This window comes from Rhinopithecus roxellana, chromosome 7, assembly GCF_007565055.1.
Source record: "Rhinopithecus roxellana isolate Shanxi Qingling chromosome 7, ASM756505v1, whole genome shotgun sequence".
In the NCBI taxonomy this organism is placed as follows: Eukaryota; Metazoa; Chordata; class Mammalia; order Primates; family Cercopithecidae; genus Rhinopithecus; species Rhinopithecus roxellana.
Window position 1 is genome coordinate 68,155,809 of NC_044555.1, and position 18,229 is coordinate 68,174,037.

The window sequence follows — 18,229 nt, forward strand, 5'->3', positions numbered from 1 at the left end:
CTCTTAGCTCTGTCTATAGTCAGAGACATTTAACCCTTCACAGAATTCCTTGTACCAAAAAAATCCCATCAAGAGGTGAAGTGGGGCACCAGGCAGCATATCAAAACAGGAACTTAGGCAAAGAGGAACAAGATGGGGACCAGTTATTGGACAGGATTACAAGGCAGGGTTTCAGTGACAAGAAAACTGGGAAGAGTCTTATTATTGGAGCTAGACCACCAGTCTAGAACAGGCTCAGTCCCCAGGCTGTCCTGATTCAGAGTCACTGAGCTACTAGCCTTGACTCCTGAAATTCGTCCTTGGTCCCAGAACCTGGGCAGGACTGAGGCTACAGGCACAGGACAAGTGACTCCAGCTGGGGGCATTGAAAGGAATGTGGGGACGGGAGGGCCCAACAAGGGTCTCTGAGGTGAGAGAGAGAGAAAGCAGATCAATACGGGTGCTTAAAGGGCTGCCGCCTGGATTGTGTCACAGGCATGGGGGCCTGTGAAGCACTGGTAAATGTCTGCTGCATGAACTCACTCAAACCAAACTTTCTCTTATCTAGGTCCAAAAGGAAGCTGCTCGGCTGGAAGGAACCTGGTGAGGCCTTTGTGGGTGGCAGAACAAGTTCCCACTCACCAATAAAGAACACAGCTGAGTCTCCAATCAGTGAGTCTACCGCCACCACAGGGTCAGGCAGCAGTGCCAACCTAGATGCTGGCAGAAATGACGATTTCAAGGCCTTGCTACAGAAGAAGGGAAGTAAGGCAACTCCAAGGTCTCGTCCCTCAGCAGCTGAACTGCTGAAGACCACTAACCCACTGGCTCGGAGAATTATTGCACAATTTTCAAAAGACTATGAAACCACCGATAACCCCAGTACCTAAGCCCTGGGCTCAACAAGCAGGATTTACTTACTAAACTTGAGTAGAGAAGAGGGAAGAGAAAGGGTCTTTAAACAGAACCATGGGAATAACAACAGAGCCTACATTTCCTTTACATTAACTCACATTCTGGACAGCAGGAGAGAGGCTACTTCATCTAGAGCTAAAATCATCTGGCACTTAATCATCTTCAGACATTTTTATGTTTTCATACTTATAAGCTTGTCATGACTGACTACCGAGTTTCTTCTTATTTTCCCCCAGTGGTGTGCACTAACTAAGAAGAAATTTTCAGATGCCAGGGCACATGTGCCACTTTTTCAATTCAATAACCCGGCTGCTCCATCCCTGGCTCCTGTCACTGAGGAGTGCAGTGTGAGAGCAGATTGGAGGCTGCCAAACCTGGGGGGCATAGGATGCCATTGCTCATTATTCACTTTCCTAGGGAGGCTCTGATGGCCCTGTGTGCAAACATAGAAAGACTCTGATGCCTCCTCAACCACAGTTTAGCTTTCCCCTGCACTTGTGAGAGGTTTGCAGGGTGCACTTATTTCGGCATGGGGTTGATTGGATGGCTTTTGTGGTGCAGAATATGACTGTGACTCCATCCTGAAACTTAATGCCTTTTTCAGTTTGATTGTCTACCGGAGATCAGGGTGATAAGTTTCAATAAACATATAGACATCCCCCACCCCCCTCGCAACTCCCATTAGCTAGAAAAGACCAGGACTGGGTTGCTTCGAATGAACCAAGTTTGACCAACAAACAAGACAGCCATTTGTTCACTCAGATCTAGCCGAGGTAACTCACAAGTGCACCTTGAGATCCTCCATGTGTCTGTCAACAGCGATAGCCAGGATCTGTGCCCAGCTCATGCTGCATTCTAAGAACTCTCATTTCATTTGTATATAACATTCATTACAGGAAGTAATTAACTGAAGGAACAGCGTCATCAAAGGCTCAAGGAGAATAGAAAGTAAGTGCATCTTGCCCCCCACCAGTCAATTCAGGTCATGGTTTGTGGTGGTTTGGTTTTGTTTAAAGGAAGTCCGACTCTGTTCCAAAAACCAAGAACATATAAACTAAAAGGATCTATCCAAAATCTAAAAGGCAGTCTTGCCAGTTGCTATGGCCCATAATGCACACACACCACACACATACACACAAAAGGGCTACTTTTTGCCATTTAGGTTCTGTGTTTGACCAGCTTTCAATTAACCTTGCTGGGGGAGAGCATAAGAACCTGGGTAAATAGCATACTGAAAGAGCTTCAGAATAATCATTGCGACCCCTCCCTGCCCCCACCCCCCACGAAGCTTATAGGCACTAACTATTCTTGTCAGCTCAATTTTCTAAGCAGAGCAAGAGCAGTGATTCATTTGATTTTTGTATGCCTGATTTCTGGGAGGTTTGGGAGGAAGACAAAGCATTGAGCAAAGAAAACCTGCTGACCAATGATGGAAAGTTAATTGTCTACTGTCTTCAAGAGGCAAAAAGAACAGTCAAATGAAATTGTAGCCTGCTTCACAAAGACAGTTCCCCAGCCCCTTCCTACTTCACTCCCCACCCAATAGATTCAATGGTCAACCTCCTGGAGGATGCAATAAGAGTTCCAGAGACAAGCAGTTCTCAACTTTGATAGGTTGTATTGCCCAATGAGAAGCCACCTCTTAGCTCAACTGCCCACACTCCAGATGGACAGAGCAGCTGAAAAACCACACTAAGTACTGAGAAAACTTGGGCCTCTCACAAGAGAAGCCCTAGGCCTAGGCCCTTTGTTGTTATAGTTCTGAATCTGAGACTTCTGGAAACAGGCCAGGCCCACCAACTCCCTTGCAACCAGCACTTTGACACTTAAAATAATAAACAGCAAGGCCCAGTTGCTTTTGAAAGTACTAGAACTACTTGGTGTGAAGGTCTTAACCAAATTCGAAATTTCAGGGATTTTGCCTGAAATAAAATCAATTCATCCCTGGCCTCAGTTTATATATGAATGCCACCTTTGTCTGCTCCAGACTTAGAATTCCAAAAAACAAACATTTTCCTCTGTAGTAACTGAAGGAGCGTTTGTGCTTTTGCTTAGCAAAAGTGAAAGGACACCAGGGTCTTCTCCTTGGGAACCATTATGACTGGTTGAACGTTAAAGCTGAGTATGGGACTCACATAGTATAGGCCTTGTTACTTCTGTTGACTTTCCTGGAAGTTTCTTGTTTACTATTTCTAATGGGTTTTGCCTCTCCCCTCACCTTGCTACCTCTGGAGGTTTTCCCAAAAGATTCTGAAGCTGAATGCTCAGACACCTTTATGCTTGTCAATTACCTTTAGTCTTGCTTTCCTCTACAATACTCTATATGCCTGGAATTCTTAGGATATCTTCTAGATCATCACTGTGGCCCACCCAGTGGTGTTCCCATTAGCACAAGAGGATTTGGGGCAGAAATCATATGGTCAGAGAGGACATTTAAGACTGGAAGTATTCATTTAATTTTTCAAATTAATTTTTTGTAAAGATGGGAGTCTTGCTATGTTGCCCATGCTGGTCTTGAACTCCTGGGCTCAAGCGATCCTCTTGCCTTGGCCTCCCAAAGTGCTGGGATTAAAGGGGTAAGCCACCGCGCCTGGCCTCGTTTAATATTTTGCAACAGGTAAACATAGTCCCAAATAAACAACCAAACTGTAAAACTTCTACTAATAACTAATTAACAGAACACCAAGCATCTTCCCCACTCCTAACACTCAACCTCTCTCCTACCTTTGATTATCATAACACCACTCTCTCTCCCACCCAGGCATTTACCACAATGTTTGTTGCCTTCTGCACTTGCTCTGCTGAGACTGGAGAAGAGAGGCTGAAAGCCCCTCTCAGAAAGGCTTACAGAGAACCCAGCACTACTTCGATTACTAGTACAAATAATAATGATAATGATTTTTGAAGGTGGAATAGAGAAGAGATTTGAGTGAAATGAAGTTGGCCCTAGGAGGTCAGCTTCCATTTCAAGTTGTCCCTATCCTCTTTTTTCCTCCCCATTCCAATCAGTAGCAACAGATGGCTCTGCTAGCCTGACTTTGATCTAGTCACCATCCCCAGGGGAGGAGGTTAATTGTTAACCAAGGATGCTTTGCATTTGGTGGGTAGTCAGTACATGTTTTTGAGGATAGTTATTAATAGTACAATAGCAAGCTTTGCTTATCTCCTCTCCTTATCCTGCACTACTTGGCCTGCCTCAGCTCCTGACTGGGCCTCCCGCACCGGCCCCAACTTATCCCTCAGTCCCAAATCCCATGAACTGCATCCCTAGCACAACAACTCACCCATAAAGGAAGCGAGACAACAGGAAGCAAAATAAAAAATTTTAGCTTAATGAACACAAACTGACCAGTTGATCTGGATAAATTACCTTGAATGTGCAGACAGAGGAGATCCTACCAGGTTCTCCTAACGAGCATTGCACCTGACATCCAGTGTAACTATCTGGACAACACAGACCCGATTGCAGTCTCTCTGTACCTGTCAGTCTAAGCAGATCTGTCCATGCACCTGCCCTCTTCCTCATCAATGAACAAGTCAGGAAAAAGATGAGTTCACGCTCAGTGCTCTGTTCCTCACTTGTTCTGCCTTTCATTATCAAGTCTGTGACACAATGGTGAGCTTTCGCTTTAATATGATTTGCTAGGGCCAGGACTAGGGTGAGGTGAGCGAGGCGCCTAGGGCGCAAAATTCAAAGAGGTGCCCACTCTCAGGGCCATGCAAGTGCCTTACCCTCGTCCCAGCCCTGTGATTTGCACTCTTTAAAGTAATATCAGTTTATCTTCTTCCTATGAACAAGTATAGTCCTTCTGATTTGGGGTGGGGGGTTAACTCCCTGTCTCTTGTTGCACCAAATATTTTATTGCTACCTATTTTTCCATTGCTGTAAGTCTTTGTGTGCCTATACATTAAAGAATCTTTAGTAGTGTTAATATCGGAAAACATAGTTGATTTCTAAGTAATATGCTCCAGGTGGCAATTTAACACCCATTTCAGCAGGGATGCTCCCAGGGCCAGCCCTTCAACAAAAGAGTGACTGAGTTGGAGGTCTGTCACCAGGATCCTCCCTCTCCTCTTTCTGCTCCATTCTCCCAAACCTCGCTTCCCAGCACCAACTCTCCTCAGTGCCTCCTACTTCCTTCTCCTCCTCTCTAAGAAAAACATGCTCTCAGGAAAGGGATACATTCATTTACTTTGAGATTATAAGGCTTAATGCTACCTCTTTTGAGGGTCAGTTGCATTTTAACAAGGGAAAAGCCTTAAGCCAAAGGAATGAAGTTCTACTTGCAGAATGTTAGGCATCAACTAGTTGTAGAAGTGTATTTTTCACCATGGAAAGGCCAAATTCCCTGATGCCTAACTCCAGAATATAGAAAATATCTTAATTGCCTGGAATCATTTGAGTTACTAGCGGATGGTCAATTAAATTGTCCTGATACCCAATGCTATTCAATATGGTTACTACCAAGGGACTCTCAGAAATGGCTACTAAAAGCCACTGAGAAGGTCTAGATCATTCATATTGTACATTGACATTTTTACATAAATGGAATTAATACTACTTACCATTTGAGTAAAGAACACAAGGATTTAAAGAGTCTGTGAAAATATGTCCTGTTTGTGAAAGGTGAAACTGTCCAATCCATGTCCTGTCAATGTCAGTTGTCCAGTATTGGTGGTGATTATTAATCTTATTGGAGGTACAACTTTACCTCCAATAAGCTTACCTTTACAAGCTTCTGCTTTCCCTGCTTCATCTCTGTTATGGGCTATCAGTCCAGCTTGGTGTGAAAATGAGACTATATCTATACCAGAGCCCCCAATCCCCTCAAAGCCTTTGCATGTATTTCAGCTACAAGTGACAAGGATATTAGGGATTTAAAAGGACAAGAGAGTGGGAAAGAGGTATAAGGAAGTGCCTTTGTCAAAATGCAGCAAAAAGTATAATGATATAAACATAATATGAAATAAGCAAAGTTTTAGAATACTTTGAAACAGATTTACAGAGGAATACATAGTAAATAGTTATAGACACACATTTGGGGCGTTTTTAATAAGATTAGCAAGAAGACATTTGCATGAGTAATGAGCAATGTGAAACGGGCATTATACTTTTGTTCAGTAAAGCCCAAAATCTAGGCCAATGGTTCTCAAAGTGCAGTTCCAGGAGCAGCAGCAGCAGCATCCCTGGAGAGAGAGAGAGAGAGAGAGAGAGAGAGAGAGAGAGAGAGTGTGTGTGTGTGTGTGTGCACATTCCAGTGATGTTACTCCTTCAAGCCCCTGAATCACTATAGCCACCACTCTCCAACTGATTCCAACCTTTACCATGATTTTGGCTCTCATCATAATGACCAGTCTCTGGCCAAGAGGTGTATATTGTTATTTTGGTCAGGCATATGTTTGTTTGGTTTTAAGAAATTATCAGATTGAGAAGTCTCATGTTTTATGGGACTCCGGTGCATATGCTCAAAAAAGAATAAAAGATAACTTATCATATTGGATCAACAAATTGCTCAACTTACAAAATCTTTGATTTGACTTAGCCAGCACATCTGGCCTGCTTTGGGTTTAAAAAAAAAAAGATTTTTTAAACTCACAAATGGAAAAAAAAGGGAAAGGTGTTAGGTTTGTTTGGTATTACCAGCTCTTAAATACCTGTCTTCACCATGGTGGCTGTTCTCCAGTAAGGCTCTGGCAGAAGTAGATTTGATTTTAAGATTTTTGCCTAAATAGTGGAATTTGATAGCAACGAACTCCAAAACAAAATCTGAACTGGAACAACTAGTTAACCCCTCTCAGCCTCTTTGTAATGCCAAGCTTTATAGACATTTATTCCTTAGGTGGTCTTGAGCTTTTTCTAACATCCAATTTTATAAAATGTTATGCATGCAAACGCAGCATTGTGCTCATTGTACAAGTCACCTCAAATTCATTCCTTCCCCCATGTGTATCATGGCGAAGAAATATCAATATATGTGTGTTCTGAGGTCTTCTGATGAATTGTCAATTACAAACCTTTTCATTCATTTTTAAATGAGATATATTTACCCCGGCTAGTGGTTAAAATTTTATTCTTTTTATTATATTTCATTGCTACTTTTTTCTACTGACTCCAAAGCTTACTTTGGGGAATACTTCTTATTTCTAGATTGTTGTATTTATCTTATTTCTATATTTATCTGCAGTCTTGGAATGTTAGAGCTGAAAGGGACCAACCTCTCTCATTTCACTCATGAGGAAGCTGAGGCCCAGAAAGGTCAAATAACTTATATACAAGGTCACACAGTGAGTCAGCGGTGGGGCCCAGCCTCAATTCCAGGTCTCCTGACCTTGGGTCTAGTGTGGTTTCATTTAAAGCACTACAATTTATAGAAGACCCACAGCTGGCTTCTACTTTTATGACACATGAATTTCCCAGGTATTACAATGAACTAATATATGTGCTTTAAGGGAAAGTATTCAAGAGTTCTTTAATTCATTAATCCAAAGACAAATTGGATTTTCAGGTTAGAAACATTAGTTTCCCTCCAAATTCGATATGTGTACCCTACTTAGTACAATGGATGTTTTCCCTAAAAGTTGTGTGAAAAATGAATTTTTTATATATCAAGAATCATTTTTTCATAGGTAAACTTCCTATATAAGGGAACCTTCTGGTGACTTCTTTTTGAAAAACTGAGATTCCTCTTGTCATTTTCCCGTAGTGTCTCTACTTTTTTTAGTGCAAACTTTTGTATTTGGTATTTATTTAAAAGTAGGGTACAACCCAACCAATATTAGCTTTCCCAGAATCTACTTTAGCCTTCCCTTCTTTTTTTTTTTTTTTTTTTCTTTTTTTTTGAGACGGAGTCTTGCTCAGTCACCCAGGCTGGAGTGCAGTGGCGCGATCTCGGCTCACTGCAAGCTCTGCCTCCCGGGTTCACGCCATTGTCCTGCCTCAGCCTCCTGAGCAGCTGGGACTACAGGTGCCCGCCACTACGCCCGGATAATTTTTTTGTATTTTTAGTAGAGAAGGAGTTTCACTGTCTCGATCTCCTGACCTCGTGATCCGCCCGTCTCGGCCTCCCAAAGTGCTGGGATTACAGGCGTGAGCCACCGTAGCCTTCCCTTCTTAATCTTTATGAGAAATTTTCAGACTATTAAATGCTCATGAGATATTTAGTTGTGTTCTAGAAATTTCACCTGGCTTGATATTCTAGCAATCCCTGGGCTCAAATTCCAGCTCCATCTTATCAAACAATAACAGAATTCCCTAATCAGTACAAAGCTCCCCATGCAGTCTCTTTTCCAGAACATTCTTTGCCTAATGTTCCTTAGTGTTGCTGTCTCTTTAGTTGGGGCCTCCTTCTTTAGTACATGCATACCTTACTATTCTGTGGAATTGCGAGCTGTTCATCTTTTAGAACCACACTAGTCAAATTGATTGGCATTTCCATTTATTTTCCATTATTCCCTTGTTTCTCCTGGACCTTCTCTGGTTTCTCTTTTCGAGGATGCTCAGAGGCTTCTCACCAGAGATTGCTGAGATTTGCCCCATCATCTAGATAGGAGATTGACAAATTCTGTAAAGGTTAAGACAGTGACTATTTTAGGCTTTGTGGGCTACATGTGTTCTCTGTAGCACGTTCTTCTTTGTTGTTGCTGTTTGTTCATTCGTACATTTTGCAACCTTTGGATAATGTAAACCACTTTTTTTTTTTTTTTTTTTTTGAGATGGAGTCTCGCTCAGCCAGCCTGGAGGGCAATGGTGCAATCTTGGCTCATTACAACCTCTGCCTCCCGGGTCCAGGTGATTCTCCTGCCTCAGCTTCCCGGGTAGCTGGGACTACAGGCGCGTGCCACCATGCCCAGCTAATTTTTTTTTTTTTTTTTTTTGTATTTTTAGTAGAGACGGAGTTTCACCGTGTTGGCCAGGATGTTCTCAATCTCCTAACCTTGTGATCCACCTGCCTCAGCCTCCCAAAGTGCTGGGATTACAGGCGTGACCTACCGCGCCCTGCCAATGTAAACCTTTCTTAGCTCATGGGCTATGCAAAGCCTTAGACTGACCCCTGATCCAGACTGTCTTCTGGGACAAGCATTTCTGTGAACTGCCCCATGTGATAACTGAGTTGTGCAGTAGCTGATGTGGTTTATTGCCTTCCCATCTACTGCATTGTCAGACCAGTCTGACTGCACAGGGGCAGTTGGAGGGGGGCTGCATATGCCAACCATTACTCTTCAATCGAGTGTCCTTTATGAGCTCTCTCTCTCCTCTCTCTCTCTCTCTCTCTCTCTCATTACTGACTACCTCAGTGTAGAAACCCTCATTTTTTTCCCCAGACCTATCCTTGTTACCCAATGTGCCTCTGCTTCCCTGGGTTTAGGGTAAACTGGAAGGAGAGAATTTCTGAGTTCTCTTACTTATTTTGTTCCATGCTTCTCCCCCAAATATGTGGTTGGGGACCCCCATCCTGGTCCACCCTGTCCTGCCTTATACTAGTATCATGAGTTTAGGGCTATCGTTGGAAAGTCTGGCAGCCCAGGCCGTAGGATTCCAGTTCAGCTTACGATTTCCTAGGGAAATCACCAGGTTCCAAAGGCTGGTTTTTAAACCTGGAATATCCATGTATCCATTTCCTAATGCAGTTTTGACCTGTTCTGGACAGAGCACTCAGCCCTAGTGAGAAAACCAATGAGGTGCAGAAGATATTCTGTGCCCACAGTTTTTCCCTGCCTTCTGGACCCTTGGCCCCTGGGATGGGCTCCTTGGGATTGCCCATGCAACAACACAGCCACGAGACATTCAGCACACCACCTCCTCCTGTGTTTTGAACCTCTAAATGGATTCTGTTCTAAAGCTTCTTCACGTCTCTCTCCATCCTATTCCCATCTCCACCTCTCATGCTTCTTGGGAGTCTGAAGCTCAGATTCACATTTTCACATTTTCTCATATAAACGTTGTGATTATAGAATGGATGACATGTATGTGTCTGTGTGAGTTTGGTTTCTCAACCTGGACTGTGAGGGCTAATAAATTCACAGATCACACCATACATGTGCACATGCACACACACACACACACACTGTCCAGCACCCTCATCGGTTCTCTGGCTTAGGTCCAGATCTGATGAGACTGGTCAAGAAGGGGATGGTGGGGGCTCCTGAAGCATTTGCCCTTTCTTGCCTCTTGAAACCTTCTTTCCACTGGCAATTCAAAACAGGCCGACATACAGAGGGCTAGCACTCTAATTTGATGTGGACTCAGTCATTCAGACCTAGCTCTCAGGCTGCAGCTTTTCCTAGCGCAGCAAATTGCTTCTTAGAATCTTTAGTTTGATTTCTGTCATTTGAGCCCAGGGATCTACCCACTTACTGAAATCTAAATTTTAAAAAATCAGTGATGCAAATGATTTTCAGGATTTCCTTATTTAAAAGCATCCATGAAACAGTTCCTTTATGCCTTCTGTTTAGGATTTCCAGAATTAGGAAGGGAAACCAGGCTTGTGCCTTGGATCCAAAAGCAGCAAAAATACTACACTTGCCAAAAGCAAACTGAGGAATCAGCATTGGCCAGTCCTAGTATGCAGTCAGGAGGTGGACTTTTGTTAAGTTAGCCCTTACCATTTAATACTTACTGAGTGCCAACAATGCACTTAGAAAAATAAGGGAGATAAGAATTCACAGACCAATACCCTAAACTGGAAGGTACAGATAAGACACACCTCCTAGAGCTGAGAACATGTCCCTAACATTTCAAGAAGCAGCAGAAAGTAGGAGAGATCATGATCCCAGTCTTTTTAGGATTCCAGCACAAAATGGAAGGGAGCCCTCTGTGGAGTGACATTACAAAGGGTTTTTCTTGTCTTTCTCTAAAAAAAAAAAAAAGAAAAAAAAAAAAGGCATTCCTTACTGGCTTGCTACCAGCAATTGAACTGTATTCTTTATATAGCTAGAGCTGTTTGTGTCTTCTTAAAATAAACTTCTTCTGTTAAAATCATTTTCTGTTTCACCCTCTGGTTTTCATTGTAGCAATGATACCTTTATTCAGACACTCCGCCCAGTTTGTGAGCATGTTTAACCATCCACACGAGTATGGGGCCCACACACATTGGATCTGATGCTCACGAACCTGAGAGCTCAAAACAGCTATGTGGCACAGAATGTCTTGCAGAAACCTGGCCCACTGAGCCATGGGCCTAAAGGCAGGTAACCCATGTTCTGGGACTTCATTTCTGGGATTCGAGTCCAGCAGTTCCTGGAGTCAACAAGGGGGAGTGGGCAGCCATCACCAGGCCCCTGAGGGGAGGAGGCAGCCTTAGCAACTATCCCCAGGGCAAAAACTCCCTCTCTCTTCTCTAGCTCAATAAAGTCACCCGGCAAGGCAGACTAGAGTGAGTCTGGGCTGGGAGCAAAAAATCCCAGACCAAATGTGGTCCAGATCCCTCAAGAAGGGTATGGTCCCACCATGCAGATGGTGACAGCCATATTTGAGAGTCAAATCTCATCAAAAGAAGAAAGGAACTTTGTCATCTATTCCCAACTGTCCCAGGCCTCTAAGGCTGAGGCTCTTATAGCCAGCATCCCTGTCTCCCCAGGCCCCTGACACCACCAGGCTGCTCTTCCAAAAAATAGACCAGAACTGGAAATAGCCAGAAAACCGACAAGAGAAGGGAGAGGGGCCAAGGCCACCCTCAGACAATAGTGTGTGTTTATGTTGGAGATAAAGGTCAGAAAAGGAAGCTAGCTCGAGGTGGGCCTCATGGCAAGCAGTCCCTTGGCAGAACCCTGCAGTTCAGGGTCTGGTGTTCACTCCAGCAGGTTCAGAACTCCTTTGTACCTGTCTTAGTTCATTTTCTGTTGCTATAACAGAATACCATAGACTGAGTAATTAATAAAGAAAAGAAATTCACTTATTTCTTACAGTTCTGGAGGCTGAAAAGTCCAAGGACATGTTTCTGGCATCTGGAGAGGGCCTTCTTACTGAGTCATAACAGAGTGTGGGACATCACATGGCAAGAGAGCAAGAGCATGGCATCCTAGGTCTCTCTTCCTCCTATAAAGCCACCAGTTCATCATGCCCCCCCCCCCCACCACCGATGACCAACACACAAATTTTGAAGGACACATTCAAACCACAGCAGTACCACACCACCATACGCTGATGAAGCTTTTAAGGGTTTACTCACACTAACCAAACTCACAAGACAGGTCCTGGTATGTTAATTAACAGAAGAGAGAATATACCTCTCAAACAAAGGTCATAAACAGGAGGGCTGCAGGCTGAATTGAATTCACCTACATTGTCTAGAGTACACAGTGCTGTTTGTCAATTTTTAAAAATTTAGGGGGCTGGGCACGGTGGCTCACGCCTGTAATCCCAGCACTTTGGGAGGCCAAGGCAGTTGGATCACCTGAGGTCAGGAGTTCGAGACCAGCCTGACCAACAAGAAGAAACCCCCTCTCTACTAAAAATACAAAAATTAGCCGGGCGTGGTGGCAGGCACCTGTAGTCCCAGCTACTTGGGAGGCTGAGAGAGGAGAATTGCTTGAACCCGGGAGGCAGAGGTTGCAGTGAGCTGAGATCGCGCCACAGCACTCCAGCCTGGGCAACAGAGCAAGACTCTGTCTCAAAAAAAAAAAAAAAAAAAAAATTTAAATGGAGCACAGTCTCTCCAATTTACCTCCCACCACTCCCTGTTTCGTCAAACCCAACCAGCTTCATTCCCTTATAGTATCTGTCAGGTCCCCGAAGGCATATGAGTTTTTGACCCTTACATTAAGTTGTCATCACGGGTTGAAGTCCCCAGGAAGCACACTCTTAGATGGAGTTTACTGTGTAGGATGTTTACTAGGGAATGCCCTAGGGATCAACACCTGCGGAAGAGAAAGGAAGGAAACAGATTAGACAGGAGGCAGCTGGGCAAGGTGGCTCACGCCTGTAATCCCAGCACTTTGGGAGGCCGAGGCAGGCGGATCACCTGAGGTCAGGAGTTCAAGACCAGCCTGGACAACATGGCGAAACCCCATCTCTACTAAAAATACAAAAAGTACCCAGATGTGGTGGTGTGCACCTGTAGTCCCAGCTACTCGAGAGGCTGAAGTATGAGAACTGAACCCGGGAGGCAGAGGTTGCAGTAAACCAAGATTGTACTACTGTACTCCAGCCTGGGTGACTCAGCAAGACTCCATCTCAAAAAAAAAAAAAAAAAAAAAAATAGGAGGAGAAAAGAGAAAAGAGCAGCAATGCAGGTGTCGCAAAGCTTCTGCTCACTCAGTGGCTGGCTCTGGCATTCACATGACCTGTCCGTTGTCCTACATTGGGCCAAAGGGCAGGCCTTCATATCCCCGCTTCAATAAGTCATTGGCTCTGGGCCACGCCATGAAGGGCTTGACCTTGGGTGAGATGTCTGTCTCAAGCTGAGGCAATCCCTGAAGGAACTGATGGCTGAAGAAGGCTCTTGGCTGACAGCACTTTTAGCAGCTGGCAGTAAATCCTTCCTTGAAGGGGGATCTCGGTGACACAGTTCTGTGTCCATCACAGATGTCTTTCTCCCATGAATAGTGCAGGCCAAACACTTACAAATCCTTATTCTGATTCCACCCCCACCTTTCTTTTTTTGAGACAGGGTCTTGCTCTGTTACCCAAACTGGAATGTGGTGGCACAATCACGGCTCACTGCAACCTCGAACTTCTGGGCTCAAGCAATCCTCTCTCTTCAGCTTCCTGAATAGGTGGGACCATAGGCATGCACCACTACACCTGGCTAATTTTTAAATTGTTTTGTAGAGACAGTCTCGCTATATTGCACAGGCTGGTCTCAAACTCCTCGGCCCAAGTGATCCTCCTGCCTCAGCCTCCCAACGTGCTAAGATTACAGGCGTAAGCCACCACGCCCATCCCGATTCCCTCACCCACTCCTTACTTAAGACCAATTACACTTCATTTTATTAGGTTTATAACTTTCTTCAATGTCACCATCTTAGGACACGTGCTAGTAGACTTTAAATAGACTTCAGTGTTTCATAAGCTTCATTAGTGCCCATTAATAAACTCTCTCCAAGGACATGTCGTGTCACATATGCAAATGGCTAAATCAATCCATCATAAAATACCATGAATAAAATGTCGCTACCATCTATCAGGCACCTACAATGGGCCAGGCATTGTGTGCTCCTCCATCCATTTGTTTTATGCTTCCATTCAACAAATGTCTAATGAGCTCCTACAACATGCTGGGTGGCGCATTAGGATCTGAGGGTAGAATAGTGACTGAGGGAGACACAATGCCTGCCCTTATGGAGTTTACCATCCAGTGGAGCCACTGCTGAGACCAATTCATACAGCATCCCTGGGAACCAGGACCAATGGACCTCATGTTCCTGTTATCTAAGGGTCACTACCCTGGCTATGAACTCCTCTGGTCAGCACTTAATTCATACTCGACTCTGCTACCTAATCTTCCCTGCTCCTCTTCCTCCCACCGTTTTCAACTGTGCCTTCCTGGAACCCCAATTCCAAGGTGTCTTAGTCCATTTTGTGTTGATAGAATATATGAGACTGGGTAATTTATAAAGAAAGGAGGTTTCTTTAGCTCACGGTTCTGCAGGCTGAGAAATTCAAGGAAATGGCCTTGGCTTCTAGCAAGGGCTTTTGTGCTGTGTCACAACATGGTGAAGAAGGTCCAAGGGGAAGTGGATATGTGCAAAGAAGAGAAAACCTGAGGGGCATCCCGGCTTTATAACAACACACTGTCACAAGAACGGATTCATTCCTGAGAGAACTCATCCAGTCTCACCAGAGTGAGAACTTACTACCACCAGATCAGCACCAAGCCATTCATGATGGAGCTGCTCCCATGACTCCAAATACCTCCCACTAGCCCCACCTCCCAACATTTGGGGATCAAATTTCAACATGAGTTTTGGTGCAGACAAACAAACTACATCTAAATCATAATATTTCAACACTGGGCTCCCCAAAACTAGTGTCCTTCTCACCTACAACCTACAATCATTCTATCCCAATAGCCCCAAAAGTCTTAGCTTGTTCCAGCACCAACATAAAAGTCCAGTCTCATCTGAGACTCAAGGCAAGTTCCTAACAGCTATAAGTCTGTAAAACAAAAAATCAAGTTATTGGCCAGGCACGGTGGCTCACGCCTGTAATCCCAGCATTTAGGGAGGCCGAGGCAGACGGATCACGAGGCCAGGAGATCGAGACCATCCTGGCTAACATGGTGAAACCCTGTCTCTACTAAAAATACAAAACAAAATTAGCCTGGCATGGTGGTGGGCGCTTGTAGTCCCAGATACTCAGGAGGCTGAGGCAGCAGAATGGTGTGAACCCAGGAGGCAGAGCTTGCAGTGAGCCGAGATTGCACCACTGCACTCCAGCCTGGGCAACAGAGCAAGACTCCATCTCAACAACAACAAAAAAATCAAGTTATTTACCTCCAAGATACAATGGTTGTACAAGCATTGGGCAAACACACCCATTCCAAAAGAGAGAAATCGGACCCAAAAAGGGGGGTAACAGGCCCATACAAGTTCAAAATCCAGCACGGCAGATATTAAATCTTAAAGCTCCAAACTAATCTTTTACTCCATGTACCACTTCCGATGTACACTGGTGCAAGGAGTGGGCTCCCAAGGCCTCAAGCAGCCCTGCCCCATGGCTTTGCTGAATACTACCCATGTGGCTGCTCTCACAGATTGGAGTTGAATGCCTGTGGCTTTTCCAGGCTGAGGTTGCACACTGCCAGTGGGTCTATAATTCTGGGGTCCCCATGGCAGCCCTACTCCCATAGGTCCACTAGGCATTGCCTCATGAGCACTTTCTGTGGAGGTTCTGCCCCTGCAGCAGGCTTTTGCTTGGGCACCCAGGCTTTCCAATACATCCTCTGAAATCTAGGTGGAAGCTGCCAAGTCTCCATGGCTCTTGCATTCTGGGCTCTCACAGACTTAACACCACATGGAAGCCACCAAAGCTTATGGGTTGCACTCTCTGAAGTGATGGCCCAAGCAGTACCTGGGGCCACTGAGCTTCAGCCAGACTCAGAAACAATGTAGCAGGGATCTGAGGAGCAGCGTCCTGAGGTGGAGCAGGGGCAGCAGTGCTCAGGCCTTACCCTAGAAACCATTCTGTCCTCCTAGGCCTCCAGGCATATGATGCAAAAAGCAGCCTTGAAGATTTCTGAAATGGCTTCAGGGTCTTTTTCCCCATTGTCTTGACTTTAGCACCTGGCTCCTTTTGGTTTCCTCTCCTGAAAATGCTCTTTTCTTCTATGCCATTTGGCCAGGCTATGCATTTTCCAAATTTTTCTGCTATGTTTCCCTTTTCTCCAGAAATTCACCATAAGCAGTTGGAAGTAACCATGCAGCAGCCTGAACATTTTGCTGCTTAGAAATTTCTTCCACCAGGTATTCTATTAAATTCCATCTTAGGTGGAGCAGGGATCTCCTGCCCCTGCCAGTTCAATTCTGTAGTAAGCCTTCCACGGAGCCTTTGGGCATAGATGTAGTTCATCCAAGTTCTTTGTCAATTTAAGACAAGGATGGCCTTTACTCCAGTTTCCAATACGTTGTTCCTCATTTCCATCTGGAACCTCACCAGAATGGCCTTTACTGTCCATATTTCCATCAGCATTCTGGTTGGGACCATTTAACCAATCTCTGAAGGGTTCCAGACCTTCCATAGTGGTCTTGTCTAATAAGCCCTCACCAGAATCTTGTTTTTTTCTAGCCTGCTCTTCCAAATTCTTCCAACCTCTGCCCATTACCCATTTCCAAAGCTGCTTCCACATTTTCAGGCATTTCTTATCACTAACACTTTACTTCTCAGTATCAATTTTCTGTCTTAGTCTGTTTTGTGTTGCTATAAAAGAATACTTGAGTTTTTCCGTCCACTCCCCCTCTCCCACCAGCACCACTTCGGCTGCACTGAGCTGGCTCCGAGCTCTGGGCTCTTGCTAACCTAGTGCCGCCATTGTCTCCCTTCAGCCGCCATCATGATTATCTACTGGGACCTCATCAACCACGATGAGATGTTCTCTGACAGCTACAAGATCTGGGAGATCACAGACGGGCTGTGCCTGGAGGTGGAGGGGAAGATAGTCAGTAGGACAGAAGGTTACATTTTTGACTTGCTCATTGGTGGAAATGCCTCCACTGAAGGCCCTGGGGGCAAAGGTACCGAAAGCACAGTAATCACTGGTGTTGATATTGTCATGAATCATCACCTGCAAGAAACAAGCTTCACAAAAGAAGCCTACAATAAGTGCATCAAAGATTACATGAAATCAATCAAAGGCAAACTGGAAGAACAAAGACCAAAAAGAGTAAAACCTTTTATGACAGGGGCTGCAGAACAAATCAAGCACATCCTTGCTAATTTCAACAACTACGAGAAAACATGAATCCAGATGGTTGCTTTGCGGACTACCATGAGGATGGTGTGACCCAATATATGATTTTCTTTAAGGATGGCTTAGAAATGGAAAAATGTTAACAAATTTGGCAATTACTTTGGATCTATCACCTGTCATCATAACTGGCTTCTGTTTGTCATTCACACAACACGAGGACTTAAGACAAATGGGACTGATGTCATCTTGAGCTCTTATTTTGACTGATTTATTTGGAGTGGAGGCATTGTTTTTAAGAAAAACATGTCATGTAGGTTGTCTAAAAATAAAATGCATTTAAACTAAAAAAAAACAAAAAACAAAAAAAAAAACCTGAGATTGGGTAATTTAGAAAGACAATAGATTTCTTTATCTTGTGGTTCTGTAGGCTGAGAAGTTCAAGGGCATGGCCCTGATTTCTGGCAAGGGCTTTTGTGCTGTGTCACAACATAGTGGAAAAGGTCAAAGAGAAAGTGGACACGTGCAAAGAGGGCAAAACCTGAGTGGCATCCCGGCTTTATAACAACCCACTGTCGCAGGAACTGATCCATTCCTGAGAGAACTAATCCAGTCTTGTGAGATGGAGAATTCACTCACTCCTGCAAGACTGGCACCAAGCCTTTCATGAAGGATCCACCCCCATGACCCAGACACCTCCCACTAGGACCCACCTTCCAACATTTGGAGATCAAATTTCAACATGAGTTTTGATGGAGACAAATAAACCACATCCAAACCATAGCACAGGGATTGCTAAATACCCCAACAACAGAAATAGAAAGCTCCCCTAAACACCTTCCTTAACTGAGACCTAGCTGTCTCTGGAGGACCCTACTTCTCCTGTTGGCCTTTCCTCAGAGATTCTTTCCCTCCTCCAAATACTTCTGCATCTGGAGGTGGAGCGGGCCCCTTCTTTGCTCCCCACTGCACCTTCCTACCATGACCGCTGT

The 18,229-nt window shown here is 44.5% G+C and overlaps 2 protein-coding genes across 4 annotated transcripts in view; both read left to right on the forward strand.

Annotated features, from left to right (window-relative positions):
- NHSL2 (NHS like 2) overlaps positions 1–7,798 on the forward strand; it is a 70,988-nt gene extending 63,190 nt beyond the window's left edge. For all 3 annotated transcript variants that reach the window (XM_030933931.1, XM_030933932.1, XM_030933930.1), the window contains one exon: positions 548–7,798. In XM_030933931.1, the coding sequence (XP_030789791.1) occupies positions 548–869 (322 nt within the window). In that variant the 3' untranslated portion in view covers positions 870–7,798. The remainder of the gene's footprint in view (positions 1–547) is intronic.
- LOC104671468 (TPT1-like protein) lies at positions 1,732–18,229 on the forward strand. Its single transcript, XM_010374969.2, has 2 exons — positions 1,732–1,842; positions 16,876–18,229. Exon 2 carries the CDS (start codon positions 16,884–16,886, stop codon positions 17,289–17,291), a length of 408 nt encoding a protein of 135 aa, XP_010373271.2. The 5' UTR covers positions 1,732–1,842; positions 16,876–16,883; the 3' UTR covers positions 17,292–18,229.